The sequence below is a fragment of the Thermobia domestica genome, chromosome 9 (assembly GCF_964235325.1).
Source record: "Thermobia domestica chromosome 9, izTheDome1.hap1.1, whole genome shotgun sequence".
Taxonomy (NCBI): domain Eukaryota; kingdom Metazoa; phylum Arthropoda; class Insecta; order Zygentoma; family Lepismatidae; genus Thermobia; species Thermobia domestica.
In genome coordinates, this window is record NC_137462.1 from 138,568,639 (window position 1) to 138,589,368 (window position 20,730).

General features: G+C 34.2%; 1 protein-coding gene across 1 annotated transcript in view; it reads right to left on the minus strand.

Annotated features, from left to right (window-relative positions):
• Window positions 1-7,245: 7,245 nt before the first annotated feature.
• LOC145661042 (uncharacterized) overlaps window positions 7,246-20,730 on the minus strand; it is a 39,898-nt gene continuing 26,413 nt past the window's right edge. Inside the window, exon 2 of the mRNA XM_081726480.1 lies at window positions 7,246-7,412. Coding sequence (XP_081582606.1) covers window positions 7,246-7,412 — 167 coding nt within the window. The remainder of the gene's footprint in view (window positions 7,413-20,730) is intronic.

A 20,730-nucleotide genomic window follows, 5' to 3' on the forward strand; every position in this document is an offset into this window, starting at 1 on the left:
GCGCGTGCTGTTTCTGTGAAGTAAGGTAGAAATTCCTAACACGTGCTCTGCTTTCGGTTGTAATACTCGTGCGATTAAATCTGAGGGACATAAAGTATCTTTTTTCACGTGTCCAAGTCCAAGAATTCACCAGATCGATATAAATTATGTCTCAACAAAATCAATAGGAAAACTTTTGTGCCAAATAAAAACATCGTGTTTGTTCCAAACATCTTGAAGAGTCTGACTTCGAGAAGTCTTGTTTACTGAAGGAAAATCTAATGCCAGGAGAATCATTTTCATGCAAACTCTAAAAGAATGCTGTTCTAAGTATATTATTGAAAGGTTCAGAATCCAAGCCATTGAACAAGCGCCGATGTATGTCCAGTTGCCAACGTTCAAAAATCGTACAAGACGCAATCGACGATTGTAGTCAAGACGGGGCATTAGACGTTAATAGCGACGGTGTCACTCATGATTCTGAAGGTACTGTATTAGAAATAAATGTAAAAACAACTGCTATACAATATAAATTGGGGAGTGAAATATACCGACTTGTGGAAGAAGTCAGTGACAATGACAGTATTCCTCAGGTCATTGATTCTTCGTTCAATTTTTCTGTATCAAGTGACAATGTTAATGAAACGGGTTACGAGAGTTGTTCCGCGGAGTGCGATGCGAATAAAACAAATTTAACCAGTAAAATATTTTCCATGTTCTGGCAAACTTTATAGATGTTATTTCATTTTTGTCACTGATCCCACTCTCCTGTACATTCACTGGAGACAAAATTATAGGGTCGTCATTAAAAATTGCAACAAAATGTGAAAATGAACATATTTATGTTTGAGAATTGTAACCATGATTAAAGAAAAGGTACTTAGGTGTTGTAGCAATCTCGTCCGCTATCTATTTAAATGGTATTGGTTTAGAAATTTTAGTTCCTTTTGTAAAACTCTGAACTTATGCTTTGTATTAAAAACTGTTTTATAATATTATATATATATATATATATAAAAAACTTTTGTGCAGCCCACCATCAGATATTATTTTCTACATGTAGGTGAAATTTTTAAGTCTTTGCAATCAGTTCTGGAAAAGGAAATTGCACTTTACAACGTGCCACCGCACCACTCACAAACGAAATGCTTGACACGGTGTGAATGAAAGCATACTCTCGCAGCTTGCCCACGGATGACGTCATCACACAATCTTTTTTCCTCTGTTACACGCTAACGACTCAACGTATCGCGATCAAACAAACACCATTTCCTTTAGAATTTTTAACTCTACAAATTGAAATAATTTGTAAAAAATGCATCTCTAAATCGAAAACTATACAGTGTTATTTACATACACTACGTATTAAATAAATACATAATCTGTTGACTATTAATAAAAAAAATAGTTTAACGTTCCGTGATTATGCTGTTTAGGGCTAAAGATGACGGAAGATTAATGCAAGTGAATGATAATGGGAGATTCGGTGGAATGAAAATGTGGCAGGAAACGGGAGAAAACCTACGGATACAATTATGCTCACTACAAACTTACTTGGCCGAGGATCGGATATGAGATCCAACACACCACAGGTAAGCCATTGAGCACAACTGTAACCACCATGTCCATGCACCAGACTATTAATTTATTATTCTTGGGAACCGAGCAATAAAATTTCATTTTCGCTTATTTTTCGCGTAGAGATTTACTCTCAAGCATTTCATTTTCTTCAGTTCGAAGCATAGGCGAATCCAGAAACAGGAAGGAGAGGCGAACGACCCTTGGATCCCACCCCCAGCGACAGAGACACCAGTGATTCAAAAACTCGGTGAGAGAGAAAACTGAGAATCTTTCACCGCCTCAGCCCCAAACCGTCCTCCCAAAAGTCCTTCCTGGATACGCCCCTGGATCGATGTCATCTATCAATCGCTATACCGTACGTCTTATAGTGGATAATATTATAGTTAAACAAAATAAATAAAATAAAATAAAAATTTAAGAGTTAATTGTAAATTTGGGTTATGTCTCATCAGTGGCGTATTTAGGGGGGCTTCCGGGCTTAAGCCCCTCCCCCGAAGTTAGCAAAGCCCGAAGCAAACTCGTAAATACGCCACTGTGTCTCATTAACATACTTGATATTGTTGTCTAACTAGTATTATAATGAAAAAGATTCATTAGTTCAGTATTAGTTTAATTTCAACAGGTATTATGGTAATCGTACAGTATCAAAGTTTAAGTTTATAAAAATAGCATTTTAAGTTAACTCTCGAAAACTCCGCGTAAGAACTATTGTACTCACCCATATCATTCATTTTGTTGATCACAATTTATATCTTTCGATTGGTATAAATAACTTTCTGTATTCTTTTCTTTTCTTTTTTTTTTTTTAAATTTTTAGTACAATGAACCTTCGGGCTACGAACTTCATCTGTTCAGCAACGCTGGTCATAAATCGAGATTATTTTTCCCATTGAAATTAATGTAAATACCATTCATCTATTCTAGTTCCAGAAACATGGTATTGTATTCATTTTTAAAACACTTTTAGGTGTTTTTGCTGTGATGAAAAAATATAGAATGGAAATAGCATTATCCTTTTCTAAAAACAAGTAGACTAAATAACACTATATATAAGCAAACCACTATGAGAGCTAAAAAAATGTTTTTGAACACAGAACATTGACATAATATTTACGGTAAACACACAAAAGCACTCCCAGGCTCATGGAATTATTCATAGAGGCTTGTGCATGCGTTCGTATTCCGAAATATTGTTCATAAGCCGAAGATAAAATGTTCACAAAACGAGAGGTTCGTAACACGAGGGTCCACTAAACCAACTCTATGGCCTATGGAACCCGGAGGTTCAATGCCGCCTTCACAAACGCTCTCCACTGACTTCTATCCTTAGCCAACTGGATCCAGTTTCTATTTTGTATTCCCATTTCTGCGAGATCCATCTTAACATTGTCCTCCCATCTGCGCTTAGGTCTTCCTAATGGTCGTTTTCCGATTGGTTTCCAGTCAAGACTTTGAAAGCGTTTCTACTTTCTTCCTTCCCAGCTACACATTCTGCCTACTTAAGCCTCCTAGACTTGATAACCCTAACAATGTTTGGTAAACCGTATAAATTATGTAGTTCCACGTTATGAAGTTTCCGCCATTCCCCATTCCCGTTCCTGCCGCGTCCGAATATTTGTCTCAGGATCCTGTTCTCAAATACTTTCAGGCTACGTTCTTTCCTTAGCGTGGGTCCACTGTATATTATAATAGTATTGTGTATGTTATAATTAGATTACTTTCCTGATTGTTTGTTAGGGTCAAACCTTAGAACTTACATTTCAGGCACTTCCATTCAAAATATACTCGTCTATAAATTGAAAATTTGTACAGGTACGTACGTAGACCCGATAACAATACATTTTCACCTAAATTTCGCAGTAGGTCATCGTTGCACTGTCAAAATTAATTTTAGAATTAATAATCGAAAACGCCTTTGCTCAAACAACCAAAATAACTGAAACCACAAAAGAAATGTGGTTTGCTGCAAATGGCTAAGGGTTCTGTTTTGACTAGATTTCTTTTCAAGAAATTTGAGCATTCGCATTTTCATTTTATGTCATTTTCGGGGATAAATGAATGAATTGTTTCAAGCTTTGCACGTAAAATGTCATTCAAGAAAATTTAATATATAAATACGAATTTATACACATAGCTTATATATAAAACGAGTCTGTTATTATAATACCGTATCAGAACGAAAATATAGTATTGTTAACTCAAATATAATTTGTTGTAAATCTAACGTTGTTTCTTTTTCTTCTTTTTGTTTTAGTCTTCTTAGGCAATAGTTTTGACTTTTTTCGAATAAAAGCAAATTCTTAGTGTATCAACTATAATACTAATTTTTATACTCATTATAATATTAGTGTACTAATTGTAGTCCAACTTGCCAATTCGTTTCCTGACAAATATCAAATAACAGTGTTACGTGTATACCACGTGAAACAGTTTGGTTATATTGAAAGTAACTGAATCTTATGCAACTAACCTGACGTTTAGGCACAATTGTGTTGATACTACAAAGCGGTTATAAATAAATATAATATAATATATATGGGGAACCGATTTTCGATTGTCCGTATCTTGAACAATTCGACTGATCATTTCCATCTGTAAACTTGATTCTCACCTCTCGTGGCCAAACTTGATGGTGATAGTTCAAGCAATTCCTGCCTCTCGGACCAATAGACAGAGTAAATATATAATGGAGTTTTGATAAACGAAACCTCCTTAAAATTTACAGATCTACGTACGATATATTGCGGACCAATTTGACGTTCTGGCCTTGACCAAACATTTGGTATGTCAACAAAATAAATCATTAAATTCTAAATTGGTGTTACCCATGCTCAGAGAGAAACTTTCACAATAAGTTGGACAGCTATGACAAAAAAAAAAAAAAAAAAAGTAGAACAATGTTTCGGTCCGCAGGAGCCTCAATGAAATGAAGGAGAAAAATGTTTGCTTGTTTGTCAGTTTGTTTAAGAAAGGTTTACTAAGTGAATGCAATGGTTCTAGATAGAGATAAAACTTATCAAAAAATAGTTTTCCATGTAATATATTTTACCTTATATTAAAGAAAAGAATTCTTCTGTTCTTTTGTGCGAATGTATCTGATTGAATAATTAAGCTTTACTTTTAGTGCAACCAGAAACTCCAACCAAGACTCGAAATTGATTCTTCACAACGAGAAGTGAGTGCCTAGCTAATTCATCCACTGCACTGTGAACCTGAGAAATAATCTCAGGCAGGAAATTAAATTTTCTCCTCTCTTATTTGCTCCTGTTTTCTTTAGATAAAGGAAAGGAACAAGAAAAGCAGAAAAAAACACCTGAGAAAATGAATGTTAAAGATATACACTTAAGTCAGCGAAAACTGTAACTAAATATGATTAAAAGAAAGACAAGAAATCGCTAGACTTCATGACTAATGTTAAAGTTAAACATTATTGTTTAAATTGTGTATGTCCGACGGATGTGTTTTATTGCTAACTAACTGAAATGTCCGGCGTTGCACGGCAGAAAAAAGTATGTTTATAGAAAATATTTTAAAGGTATATTTGAGCCTCCTTTCTCCTCACTATGGAACTTCATGGTAGTTCGGATCCTACTTTAACCCTAGACTACTACCGTGTGTGAACTGTATGTGCAACCGTTATGTTTTTTTCTTATCCCCTTCCCCACTACTCCCCATATAATTAAGTAATTCATTCTACTAAAATTAAATTATACAGTGCATCCGTAAAGTTGTGCAACCCGAAGTTTCATTGCGTATATGGTTTGAACGAAGAATGATAAAGACCTGAGACTTGAAACAATGTAAGCGTGTTCTAAACAGATATTTTCGAGATCATGACTAATGTTAAAGTTTGTAACGTTTTTCTGTAGTAACGAAAGACAGTATCGAAAGTGTAAAATAAAAAAAAAAAGATCAAAATGAAGAAAATCAATATTGAGTTCCAGAAAACTGATTTCCTGCAGGTGAATCTCTGTGTATATGTGCAGTATGCGTCAACATTTATCCATTGGTGCGAAAATGTTACAAAGTTGACGCAGTGTTGCCATGTAAAATGGCTATTTAATGCAAGTCCGTAAAATGTTTTTTTTTCTTTTGGTAGAAACGTGGCCCCTACCAACACTTGTCGTGAAACTACTGCAACAGGTGTGTTTTAGGTTATTTAGTGATAAGCAATGAGAATTTGTACATAATTGATAACTTGAGTTTTTATACAAAAATTTGGCTAAAACAATTATTCACCTATAGCTGGCAATCGTGGAATCATCGTTGAAAGAGACGAGACGAGACGAGAAAACTTTTCTTGTGTCGTCTCGCCTTATGTGCTACACTAGATGTGGGTCATGAATCTGCAGTTTAATGTGGGGTTCCGATTTACATGAGTGACCAATGAGAACCGAACGTGTTTTTTTTTCTACAAAAGTAGAACTAAAACCATTTTAACATGAGAAAACTTTTATTTTAATTGCCATTACTGTTGTTTAAGTCAGTTGAAAATGCCGTTTTAAAATGTCGCTTTATTGAGTGAGCTCTGCCACATGTAAAGGTAACAGTATGTAGTGCCAACGGGAAAGAACGGAAAGGATCAGATATCTTTAAGGGCTATCAAGACTGCAATCAAAGTCGCTAACCTTTGGAAACTACTAACTGTTATTATATTAGTAATTATATATATATATATATATATATATATATATATATATATATATATATATATATATATATATATATATATATATATATATATATATATATATATATATATATATATATATCAATAACAGGTTTGTTTCTTATACATTTTGTTTGTTGTAGCCTTTTACATGTCGTTTTAGAGGCTATCTTTGTGACTATTTTACTAAGTTCAAATTATCAACTTTATTTTTAAGTTTAATGATATCATAGCTTCAGATTTTGTTTAGCAGGAGAACGGTGAGGATGCTTTTAGTTGACCTCTTTTACGTTTAGTAAAGAGTCTGTCAAGTGTATAATAGCGAAATATTTAGCTATACAGTACTTGGAAAAACATTGTTTGTTTCAAGGTCGTTTTTCATTCTTTTTCTTCTTCTTGGCGGACAGAAGGGAGAAATTTAGATCTTTTCAGATTTAATTCAAACTTCCAGGAAATATAAGGACTGTACTGCTAATCGTTTTCCAATATATTGTATCACGACAATAGTTCGAAGCTTCATTTAACTCTCAAACCGAAAGATGGATTTTGCTACATAAAAAGAAATCCCCAGTCTCTGAGACCGGTCTGAAATGCTTTCATTATATTTTAATGGAAAATAGATGAAAACTTGACTGAAAAAGCACATTTAAGCAGAGAATAGTTTTTTAAAGCAACTATGGAAACTAATTATTAACAGCATAGAAATATTGCAAACCAAGATGCAAATTACTTTGTACTTTTTCCAAACAAAATTATTTTTTACACACAATCTGGAGCACATACTTCCGGCGGGAGAGTCAACCTGAAACGCTATAAAATCCTATTTCTAGAGGCAAATATCCCATTTTGCGTCTTAATTTCCCATGTATTATTATTATTATTATTATTATTATTATTATTATTATTATTATTATTATTATTATTATTATTATTATTATTATTATTATTATTATATGTGAAAATGAAGTTTACTTAAATCGCGTGCTACTTTTTTTAATTTCTGGGTGAATTATAAATTAGTGATGAGCAAATGCAAGACCAAGACCAAGACCGGATGGTCTTCGTCTTGGTTTTGGTCTTGCAAATCCAGTTTTGGTCTTGGTCATGCACTGGAATTCTTGATCTTGGTCTTGATCTTGGTCTTGGTCTTGGTCTTGATTCTGCATGCTAGAGTCTTGCAAGTCTTGCATTTAAGAAATCTCAAGATTTTCATATGTAAATTTTACTTTGGATATAAGGGATAATAAAGTCTACAATGCGCCAGTAGTAACGGAAATATAATGCATGTTTCTAAATATAGTAAAGTTTAAATTTGTGTAAATATCTTGATAGTGTACAACATAGGTGATGACCTTTCTTTTTTTTTAATGGGTGCCCAAGCTTCACTACTTGTAAGATATGCCTAAATCACAACGTTTCGTAAACTGTTTATATTTTTTTAATAGATCCAACACTCCACTGGTTCCCAAACTGGGAGGCTACCCCTGAGAGGCATGAAAGAAAATCAAGACGGCACAGATTATTGAAATACCATGAATTGCAAAATTATTTTTACACTCTAAAGGGGCCAGATTTTTCTTTTCAACCACGATTAGCTACTCTTTTATTAATCAAACTTCCAATTAAATGTTGAGATTATATTTAACAGATTCCAATATGTACTCTATGGGGCAGAAACATTGACATTGCGGGAAAGTGATAAAAAGAATTGCAGGCTTTCGATACATGGGCATGGAGGAAAAAAACAGAGAATTAGCTGTGTTGAACGGACAACGAAGGAGAAGGTGTTAAAAAAAATTAGCAGTGGGGGGGGGGGGGAAGAAGAATTTTAGATATTGTTAAGAGGAGAAAGAGGAACTAGTTAGGATATTGGCTGAGGAGGAACTGTATTATGAGGGACGTGCTGGAAGGTATTGTGGAAGGAAAGAGAGGGAGGGAGCGAAGGAGACTAGTTCAAGGAAGGAATTAAAACAGAAAATTGCTATGTCAAGACGAAGCAACTAGCTGAGGACCACTAGCTTCGACGCTTCTCAGTTGCAGCAAGTAACCTGCCAATAATGTCAGAATAGCTATTATGAAGATGATGATATGTTTAGCAATATTGACTAAAAAAAAGAGAAAATTAAAATAATAATTTTTATTACCAAATCTCTTAATATTTTAGAATAATTTGAGTGAAAACTGAAAATGATTCAACTGTCTATGTCTTTTGTGTAAATTCAATCTATATAAATACTTTTGACCTGTATTGGAAATACAAAATAACGGCTTCAAACTCCAAATTATTTGAAGTATCACTTGTGAATATGGTTTACTAGCATCAATTACCCACTTCACCGGGTTAAACTTAAAAATAACAACAATAATATATTTCGTTAGTCAGTCACTTTTTACTATTAGTAAAGCGCTCTCTGATATCGGTCATTTTCGATTATTTTTATATTTCTCTCCCCTCCTCCTCCCCAAGTTGCGGGGATGAATTTGAATTTAAACGGCATCAGAAGTGTCACTGTTCGTCTCAGAGACCCCAAAAACTAAAGATTCGGCACTAATATCGGTCATTTTCAATAAACTTATATATCTCCTTAACCCCAATGTTGGGAAGTACGGCATCGGAAGTGCCATTGTTCATCTCAATGACCTCGAATACCATGAGTTCGACATTGATAATGGTAAGTTTTGATAATTTTATATATCTTGTTCCTCTCCCAAGTTGCGGTGCTGAATTTGCATTTAAACGGGATCGGAAGTATCACTGTTCACCTTAGCGACCCCGAAAACTATGGATTCGACACTAATATTTGGTCATTTTTGATCATTATTATGTATCTCCCTCTTCCCAAGTTACGAGGCTGAATTTGGTCGTAAACGGTATCGGAAGTGTCAGTATTCAACTCAGCGAACTGGAAAACTATGGATTCGACAATAATATTGGTCATTTTCGATCGTTTTTGTATATCTTCTCTTCCCTCCGCCAAGCTACGGGTCTGAACTTGGATATAAATAGCATCAGAAGTGTCGCTGTTTATCTCAGAGACCCCTAGAACTATAGACTCCATTTTAATATCGGTCATTTTCAATCATTTTTAAATATCTTTCATTCCCCCTCCCCTAAACTGCACCGACAAAGTGATATAACAGAAACCATCTCAGGTCCGATCCTCATCTATGTTGAAAATGAGATCGAGTTCGGTTAGGTGGTTCAAGAGTTATTAAATTGTATTTATTTTTGTACATTTTCCATCCCCATCTCCTATCCCTCCATATATATCCCTCCATTCCTCCTTCCCTAGGTTCTACCATCAAAATGAAACAAACTCTAAAAAACTTTCCAGGATCAAACCTCAAATATGTTAAAAAATTTGATTGAGATCAGTTCAAGAGTTATTAAGTCACAAACTTAGTCATTTTTATGTTTATTTATATTGATTTTTGTACATCACTCCTTCTTCCTCCTCCCCTACCTTGATCCGTCAAAGTGAACTGACAGATAACATTCCAGGCTTGAACCTCATCTATGTTAAAAGTTTGATCGAGATTGGTCATTTGGTGCAAGAGTTACTGAGTTTTATTTATTATTTTATAAATCCCCCTTCTCCTCCCCTAAGTTTTACCGTCAAAATGAAATGATGAAAACACTCCGAGGCGCAAACCTCATCTATGTTGAAAATTTGATCGAGATTGGTTGGCTGGTTCAAGGGATTAGGAGTCACTTTCAATTTTATAATATAAATTTATTGTTATAGTATAATGTTATACCTTTCAATCCTCGATGTGCCGTATACCGAAGGAGGCTAAAAGTTAATGTTAATAAACAATTATTCAATGTATAAGCATCCGCCCATGAAATCAAACTTGCGGTCACATGCACTAAGCTTTTTTCAATGTCATGAAAATGTTATTTCGATATTAGTTTTAAGAGTACACATTGAGAATTTCCAACGAATGCTTGAGTCTCGGAGCCAAGGTCATACCCATGTAGTCGACACCTATGGTGTACGATATTACCGATGTTCAATACTACATTTCTCTTTAGTTTTGGAAGAAGAACACCACTAACATGCTTTGAAATGAATTGAAGTATTTAGTTTAACGTCCGACGATTGTGCACCAAGGCTAAGGGAGACTGTGATGATGAGAAATGACTGAAATGGTGGAATGAAGAAAGTAGGAGGAAACAAAAAAAAAAAATACCGAGAAAACCCACGCACACGGTGTTTGTCCAAGAAAAAAGATGACAGCTGTGTGGCTTGAAAACGAGTAATATCTACAGAAAAAGCGAACAACCAATTCAGAAAACGACATACTGTTGCTAAAAGCTACAAAGGCAGGTCGACTCACACGGAGTGCATAAACTACTGGGAACACATTCACTCCAGCAGCATTTTTACTGAAGCCAAGAAATCCATCTCCTTCTTTTTTACATTATATAAAAAAAATTCAAGTAGTGTCGGTACTTGTGCAAGACTCTTGCGTTAGAGTCTTGGTCTTGGTCTTGGTCCTGCATCGGTATTCTTGGTCTTGGTCTTGCATGCAACACTTTTGCAAAAATTGCAAGACCAAGACTTTTGCGCTCATCACATAAATAAATTTTGATCTTCTACTTTCACAAAAGAGTTTGTGGATAACTATTTTCCTTAATCGAGAAGAAGTATATTTTGTTATGCTGTCAGAATGCAGTCCGCATCTTTGTATCATCACCTTATACTGAACGGAATGATACGAGAAAAGTTTTGTTTACCACACATTTCATACGAAACTTTTGCAAATTGTTTCTCGTTGGATATTTTACTTTCTTTTTACCATTTATTCACATTTATTTTGTTCCTTCTTTATTCAAATAACAGAGCACACATTTCGTTTCTTGGTACTTTACCTTTAATTATTACGTATGATAAAGTCACTCCTCACTAGCATGAATTTAACCGATGACAAAGATTTTAGTTGATTTTGAGTTTAACGCCCCGTTCAGCAGCGAGGCTATGTGAGACATGGACCTACTGATTAACGTAGAATCCGAACCTTGCCAGGAATCGAACTTGGGTCTCCCACGCCAAAGGCGCGTACGCTAACCGCTTAGCTACGAATGAGCTCTTTTGATGATCAAAATAATAATAATAATAATAATAATAATAATAATAATAATAATAATAATAATAATAATAATAATAATAATAATAATAATCCAGAGGACTCATTATGTTTACTTCCTGCTTGTAGAGAATTTCATTGGCTTTGATTATGCATATAGCGAAAATCCCATATATGTTTCCAATTTCGGCGAAAATTCCCTATATCCCATTCCGAAAAATTAACGTCAAAAATACCACAAAATGGGATTTTCCTACGGGTTGGTATCACTGCATATATCAAACAAGCTTGCCCTGCCATCTGGAGGTACATTTTCGAAATTACTATTCTGTGTGGTTGAATGACAAACCATTTCATCTAATAACTCTATTTCACTGGGAGTGGCGCTTAACATTATGTTCGCCTGAGCCACTCATACAGTATATAGACGAGATAATCTTTTAATCCAATACAAATATAATGAATTAATTCTTCATTTAAGTTATTTTATTGTGACATCTTCCTGATATAGCTTTTTCCCCCCATAGTATAATTAATATATTTTGTTTTAACACGGGAGAGGAAAAACAAACACCATAGCACAATTACAAATGAGTATCAAATTAGAAATGACGAATCCTTTGTACATTAGCAGCGATATTCCATTTACAGGTGTTGATTACGTCAGAGACATATGTGTGTGTATATACATATAGTATTGGTAGCGTGGATCGGGTTAAATTGTTGATTACGCGATAAATGCTTCGGTAATAAGCTATCCGTTATCAACTGGAACATCCACATTGCGTCATACGTGGCTTGTGTTCAAGAAACTCATCAAGTTAATTTTATAGCTGTACTGTACATGACTTGCGAGTAACAGCAAATGCCATCCGTATATACACACAGGGGTTTATCTGGTTTCATTTCATCGGGAGATACAGTGCACTCGCACAAACACATAGATAGAAGCGCTCTAGGGAGCACAATTGGTAATTTTATGTCAAAGCATCAGCTGGAGTTTATGAGCTTCGACGAAATAAAGCCACTATGTAAATACATGGTTGAAATATTCCTCCTTTGCAAATAACATAACTTTTCTTTACGTCAAAAGGAAAGTACTAAAACCATGTTTGCTGTTTAGATACAACAGATTACATGCAAATGATATGTAAAAAGTAAGCTTCATTATAGATTGAAATTGTATTTGTTTTTCGTGCACATATGTTTTGCTGAAGAAAGACTGTATTTGTTATTAAGTTTATTGTGTTTCTTCATACTGAATTATGTTTATAAAAAATCTTTTGACCCTAGACCTCTGCTGCCCATTGGCATACACGATGAAAGGATACCGTAAAACAACTAAGTTGTAAATAATAATAATAATAATAATAATAATAATAATAATAATAATAATAATAATAATAATAATAATAATAATAATAATAATAATAATAATAATAATAATAATAATAATAATAATAATAATAATAATAATAATAATAATAATAACTCATCTCCAAACACGCAAAGTTATTGCATTTCAACAGTCATTGGCAGAATGTCTTTATTGCTCAAAAGCATTAATCTTGGATGGAAAAGCAGTCATCAAAAAATTATTATTATTATTATTATTATTATTATTATTATTATTATTATTATTATTATTATTATTATTATTATTATTATTATTATTATAGTTTAAGATCTCATGATTTTACGCTGAATCTAAAGAAGACGGAGATGATAAGATGAGTGTTATTGGTGAAACAAAGAAAGTTGTATTAAACGGGAAAACTCCGAGAAAACTCAAGCAAATTATGTTTGTCCACCACAAAGTTCACTTGGCGTTGGCTGGGATCGAACAATGAATCCGATGCACCAGGGGTAAATGCTCTACTACTGAATCATCGCGGTCCCTATGAAAAATATTGAGAAAAACAAGAGAAAGCAATAGAAAAATCTTAGGCCCAAACTTCAAAGACAGTCAATATAGGCTCAGGAGGAAACATGAAATCAAACAGTACCCAGATATCGATAATGGTGTTAGAAAATGCAGGGTAAAGTTCCACGGGCGTACCAAAAGAATGAACCCGGCTTGACTCACAAACGAATAGTTGCATTGTACGCTAAAACGCTTTTCTTTTAATATGGGCCGACTTCAAAAATGCACTAAAAAGCAAGAAATAAAACTTTTCTTATAAAATATATGAACCGACCTGAAACAAAAGTACTAAAAGAAAAGAAATAATATAATCGCTAAAAGGCAAACAATATTAATAATAAACATTTTGAAACCAGGAAATTATTTATTACTACTATCTATAAATTTTTTTTGAAGTCATGCCAATCCTAACAAGTTATTGTCTAATATAAAATCATTTCGATGGTAATTTTATGAGTTATTAATATGTTTGACTTCCCACGATCTTAAACTTTTTAATAGATAACAGCAATAAATTATTGTCTGCTTTTAGTACTATTATTACTTCTTGTCTTTTAGTGTTTTTTGAAGTTAGTTCATATTTTTAATTTTTTAAAGTTTTTTTGTGCTTTTTTGCACTTTTTGAAGTCGGTTCATATATATTTTTTAAAAAAAGCTCTAAAAATTCTTAATTTTCTGCTTTTCAGTGCGTTTTCTAAGTCAATTATTTTTCTCCTAAGTTTTCTTATGGTTTTCATTTTTCCGTTACTTATTAGTTTGGTTTATACCTAAACGAAAGGTAGGACAAACTCCCTATAAAGTGGGTCTCCCTATGAAATGTGCGTGAGAAAGTGCGCTATAATTAATTATCAAATTATTGAATGTGTTTTCGTGTCTCTCAGCCTAAAGGGCATAATAGTTGGATGTTAAATTGAAATTTTTCATTTCTTTTTCTTCTTACGGGTAACTGCCTTCCTTGAAAATAGCTCACTATATTAGTAAAAACTGCAACAAAGTATTAATTAGTTTTAAATATAGTTAGACTACGCATGAGATTGCGTTAGTATCTCAATCGCAAGGTATCCATATCAGTGGCAGTAGATGCAACTTAACATCATTTAACAGCTGATAGTTGAGGTTAGTATTGGCATTTTTAGAATCAGACGTAAGGTATTGCGCTGTGAAGAAGACTGAATATTCCACAAAACTACGCTACATTTTACAATTTTATTTCGATAAATTTGGAAATTTTCTGAAGCAGCCACCGTCAACTTATTGCTGCTGTGACGTAATATACTCCTTCAACTCAGTGATAAATTGACCTGAACTCACACTGTTAAAAATACTTTCTTAAATCTGAGAAACCATTTCTTATCTGTGCACCGAGAATACTTTTTTTTTTTGAAACAAGAGTTTGAAACTCTCATTAATGAGAAATGAAGAAAAGTAGCTGAAATTGTATAAAATGAAACGAGAAAATATATTGTTACTTTCCTTATGAATAAGAATTGCCAAATCTCATTTCTAAGAAAATTTTGTCTCGGTGCACAGATAAGAATCAGTTTCTTAAATTTAAGAAAATATTTTTAACAGTGCATTTACTTGTAAATTGCTGCAAGAAATGAGCATTCTTCAATGAATAATTTCCTCTTTTTCTCAGCAACTACATGCAAATGTTTCATATAGTTCTTGAGTACTTTTGATGTAAGTCTATTCTGGCTATTTTATATGCCTACTTTTAGTAATTTTTTGCTTTAGTTCTTGCTTTAGTAATTTTTTGTCTATGTTTCCTGTTTGAAGTACCTAATTATCCACAGCCTACTAAGAACAAATCTACAGGGAGTTTCGATTGTCCATTGGTAGAACGCATACATCTGCTATCAAGAATCGGAAATTTGATCCCAGGTCATGTATTTTCGTGACAGACGACATTGAGAGAGAATGCGTGAGAGAGATTCAAATGTAGGGATAGAGAGAGACATTCAAATATGCAAGGTTAGAATAGAAATGAAAAACAAATTTTTGGACTATATCCACATTTTGAGAAAAATTGTGATATTGTGAAGAATCAAACTTTCTTAATCAAACATATAGTAGAAATTCAACAAATGAAAGTTTTACTCCCCACGATTGTTCCTTATATGTCAAAGGAGACAGATTTTTATTAAAAATGAATGATTGTAAAATTAAAGTTTTGCATTATGTCACCGAGGAATCGAACACAGGACCACATGTACCAAAGACGCATGTGATAACCACTAATCCAGCAAGATCAAGACTAACAACAAATGAGCTTGTCCATATATTGTGTAGAAAATACGTATAATTACGTAAAATATAAAAACGAACTGTAGAAAGGTAAAAAATTTGGTTACGTATTGACTACATGATGCACATCTAGCTATCTTGCTGTTTAAAAATGAAAACTAAAAGATTAAAAGAGTGGAAATGGGAAGCTGAATAGTACTCTGAATATAACGATGTTTTATTTTAAACTAGCGTATGGACCCTCGTGTTACTGCGGGTAAGATACATCCTTCGAAAACTTTCATATATAACCCGTCTGAACTTCAAGACTCGTATGAAATTCGAACGCCTCGTATGGGCATCTTAATGAACAACTTTCACCCTTTTTCCTTCTCGCACGAAATATAAAACGTCTCTTATAGATATCTTAATGAACTACTTCCACCCTTTTTCCTTCTCGTACCAAATACAAACGTTTTCTATGGGCATCTTAATGATCGACTCGCATCCATTCTTCTTCCATTATTGGTCAAACTTAAAATAACACGTCTCTAATTACTATTAATGAAAAGTCTAAATACCAAATTTCATATTTCTAACTATAAATGATTCCATACTATGGAGATATTATTATAACAAGTAATTCCATCTCTTTTTTCCCCACAACTTTTCTTCCCTTATAGGTCAAACATCAAAAAACGCTCAAAAAAATATTGAAACATCTTATTACAATAATTGAAATCCTCATATTAATCTCTATTTTTCCACGTCGATTTCTATGAATCCTCCATTAGTCGTATCATATGTGCTAAGTGTTGATCAATTAGTCACTTCAGTCAGTCAGAATTTCTTATTTATACGAATATTCAGCATTTACTTAATCATGCAAATTTAGTTTTTGGAGTAGGTGAAACAGACAGATTTTCTTTTTACTTTTGAGTACTGTGAATTTGATTATCCTTCAAGACAGGTCCCAAGCTCAGATTGAGAAACACAGGTATAGAATTAGTGCTCTCAAACGGGTCGGGTCAGGTCAACTCGGGTCGGGTTGTCGGGTCGGGTTATTCGGGTCGGGTTGTCGGGTCGGGTCAATCGGGTCAGCTCGGGTCGGGTTATCGGGTCGGGTCACTCGGGTCGGGTCAGTCGGGTCAGTTCACTTTGGTCAACTGAGTTTAGGTTGATTTTAAACTCAGCTGGAGTCGAAAGCTGCTGTTTTTCACTAGCTGCCTAATTAAAAATAGCAATTTTCAATTGATTTTATAGAAACCATAAATCTATTTTGAACACTTGCAGCTAGTGTTTCTATGATAAATGCTTATTTTTCTATTTGTGTGTACTTTAATTTTTAAATGTGGAAGGGGGGAGCGGTGGCTCAGTGGTAGAGTGTTCACCTCTGGTGCTTGGGGTCCCGGGTTCGATCCCAGCCCCCGCCAAGTGAACTTTGTGGTGGACAAACACCGTGCTCGTGGGTTTTCTCGGGGTTCTCCCGTTTCCTCCCACTTTCTTCATTCCACCATTTCATTCATCTCTCATCATCACCGTCTCCTTTAGCCTAACCTTCATAACCGTGGGACGTAAAACTTAAAGATTTCATTTCATTTTCATTTAAATGTGGAAGATTGATTTTACCAATCGACTGTAATATTAATATCTACGCCAATATGGAGTCTGGATTTAGAACAAAACTAGAAGTTGTTTAAGCAACGCCAAAAGAGAGATTGGATATGGACGACCAAGCCCAAGCAGGGCCGCGGTGGCTCAGTGGTAGAGAATTCATCTCTGGTGCATGGTGTCCAGTAGCGTAGCTAGAGTTTTTTTTCAGGGGGGGCAATGAAGGGCCCAAGAGGATTTTGAGGGAGACATCTCCAATATATATATATATATATATATATATATATATATATATATATATATATATATATATATATATATATAAATATATATATGTGTGTGTGTGTGTGTGTGTGTATTCAAGGTGAATGTTTCCATCTTTATTGTTCATGATTTTACTCTTTGGAAAACAGTGAAAATATAAGAATTTAGTACCTCAAACAACTAGGATTCATTAATGCAATTGATTTCTAATATAAGTAAATAGTTATTTAATCATGGCGTTTAAAATATGTGTAGCTGGTTGACTTAAGTGGAAGCAAATACACTTTTACAGGTAAAGAAAATAACTTATAGGTTCATGCCTCTACTTGAGGAGGATCTTTCTATTCGTGTTGGCAGCAGCAAACATATCCACAACTTGTTAAAGATCTAACGATTTACCAATTTTCTTCTCAATATAAAGTAACACTAAGTTTTTCAACCTATCATGAGTCATTGACTTGCGTATACAAGTCTTTAATCTTTTCAAAGAAGAGAATGACCTTTCACATGTAGCACTAGAAACTGATATAATCACAGAGATGATACCTAGCTTGTAGGTTTCTAGGAATGCGTTTTTGTAGACACAAAGGTGATCAACGAAATTCGTTAAGGAATCAGCTTTCGTTTTCTTCTCGTCTTCATACAACTTAATTGTTAGAGCAACCCACATTATGCTTTATTTCTTGTTTAATTATGCTTTTTTTAAATTATGCTTTATTGTTAATTTCAATGATTATTTTACATTAATCGTGTATAATGTATATTTATTATACATCAAATATTCTAAATATCTTGATCTATTTATTGATATTTTTTTTGCAACTAGTTTCTCTCATATTTAATGAACTTTCTACTTAATTCATTTTAAAGAGATGTGCTTTGCTCGAATAAATTTTTTCTATCATTTGTGTGCGCCTTACAGGTACATATATACAGAAAGGGAAAGTAAAAGATGCCACCGAAGTACAGAAAGTGCTTAAGTTCAAAAAGTAAACATAACAATACAGTGATGACGCCAGAGGGGGGCAAGGGGGGCGAGCGCCCCCCTAGTAGCTACTTCTGCCCCCCTGACTGCCGCCTAGACTGCCCCCCCAGACTCGTACAATCTTTAAACATTCTTCATGTAGTATTATATATCAGTATCATAACCAATCTCATTGACAAATTGTAGTCTACTTTCCATGAATTTACTATGTGGCAGATTAATCCTCAAGCTTTCTTCTTTGAGCGTCTGGGTATGCACGCATATTTCTGTTTTCTAATTTATCCCCTTTTGAGGTAAATTTTAGTTATACTTCTTTCTTATGATTTTTAATAATTGTGCCTAGCGAACAATAGTAGATTTGATCGACTTGTTTTCTTCTCATTGGATCAACTTCGATTGGAAACAAAAGAAAGGTAAAACCAGTTACGTAACTTGTTTGTATTTGTCCAGGTTTGAAGTTTTCAGTTTCATATTTTGTTTTATTTAAAACTTCTTTTTTCTGAAACATTATTCTCGGCTTCCAATATTCAAAGGATGTGCTTATAACAGCTTAGTTTGCAACTACTAGGGCTTAATTTTTTGAAGGAGATAAAAAAGAGTTGTGTTTTCCCTTCCTGCAAATGATAATAAAATTGTGGAATGAAATTGATTCCCAATAAAATGTATTGTCAGAGTGCTGATCTTTAGTTAGTAATTGGTTTATACTAGTGTTCCTTTACTTATTTTGTTTCAAAGTACTGACGTGACGTCTACCATATTGACTAGGAACTGCTGAAAAATTCGTAGCCCAACCCAGAAGGAGTGCACGTGGATTGGTGAAGTTTTACTTCTTCTTCTCTTCTCCCAAGAGTCAATATACTACCTTGTACAGTGCTCCAGCTTTTGCCGAAAAGTTAAAAAAATCTGAAGATTTCCTCGCACCACTGTTCGTAGCACTACCCCTATCAGATCTAAAATGGCATCTTTCAAGTGTTATTTAAGTTTGGGAAATAAGTACACGTAATAGTTAGTCGGAGCTAAATCTGCGGAATAAGAATGATGATCTAGACATTGAAATCCTAGATTATGCAATGTCAGTTATGTTCGCAGGGGCTTGATGGACAGGTGTATTCTCCTGAAGGAACAGAATTCCTTTCTTTTCATTTTCCGCAGCGTTGAACTTTGAATTTTTCTTTCAGTTTTGTAAGTAATGTAGAGATTCTGGATTAAATATCTGACCATTGAAGAGGTAGTCTACCACTCCATACTTATACCAGAAGAATGTTCCAAACAGTTTCTCAACCTACTTCTGTGTCTTGAACTTCTTGGGGCGATGGAGAAATGAGTGCTACTACTCCATTGACTGTTGTTCCGATTCAGGATCATAGTGGTACAACCATATTTCATCTATGGTTACTATTCGTCAGCGAAATTGATCAGCATTACGGTCAAATTGGAAGAATACTTCTCTTAATGCCGTTACCCTTTTATTCTCCTGACATATATTTTAAGAACCCATTATGCCGAGAACTTGCGCATACCCAAGCCATTCTGAATTATGCTACCGACGAGTTCCAAAGAAATGCCCAGAATCCCTGACACAAGTTTTGCTGAGAAGGTAAAAACTGAGAAAGCGGGGTGGAGACCTCAGACTATAATAAATATAAATAGCTTAAATTATTTTTGTCACACAAAAACTGGGGTGGCCTAGGCCCTCCGGCCCCGGGCTATATCCACCACTGGCTGAAATGCTGCAATTTTCAAGAATAATGTCACAAATTGCATCCATGATTCCAGGAAGAGTCATTGCTTTTAATCATCCTGGATGTAAAGCATAATTTGTTGAGAAATTGCTACGTTTATACTAAGCCAATTACTTCTTCAACACTATATATAACGGAGGAGAGTCCCGCGGTGTTTCACTGATTTCCTAATTAATTTACTTCGGTGACTTTCCTTGGTGGAACAAAAATGTTATAACAGTAAGGATCTGGATGTTCGTGAAATTATCTGTTTGGGCACACACAATCACTTCAGAGGCCTGAGAAACAATAAGAGTTTCATTATTAATATGAAAATTTGGATTTGTACATACAGAGAGATGTTTTTCTAAAGTACGGTTTCATTTTTCTACCTAGTACCTACACTCCTTCTGGATTGGACTACGACATTTTCAGCAACTCCTCGTAAATTCTCTCTCTGGCTCTCTCTCTCTCTCTACATATATATATATATATATATATATATATATATATATATATATATAGAGAGAGGGAGAGAGAGGGAGAGCGAGAGATACGTAGCATATAGACGAATGTGTTACTTGTAGCATACGCGAAAGTAATTCAATTTATGTTTAGGCTTCAAAAGTTTCATTGAAAAATGTTTCATGTGCAGACGTTACTTATTTGTTAGTTACAA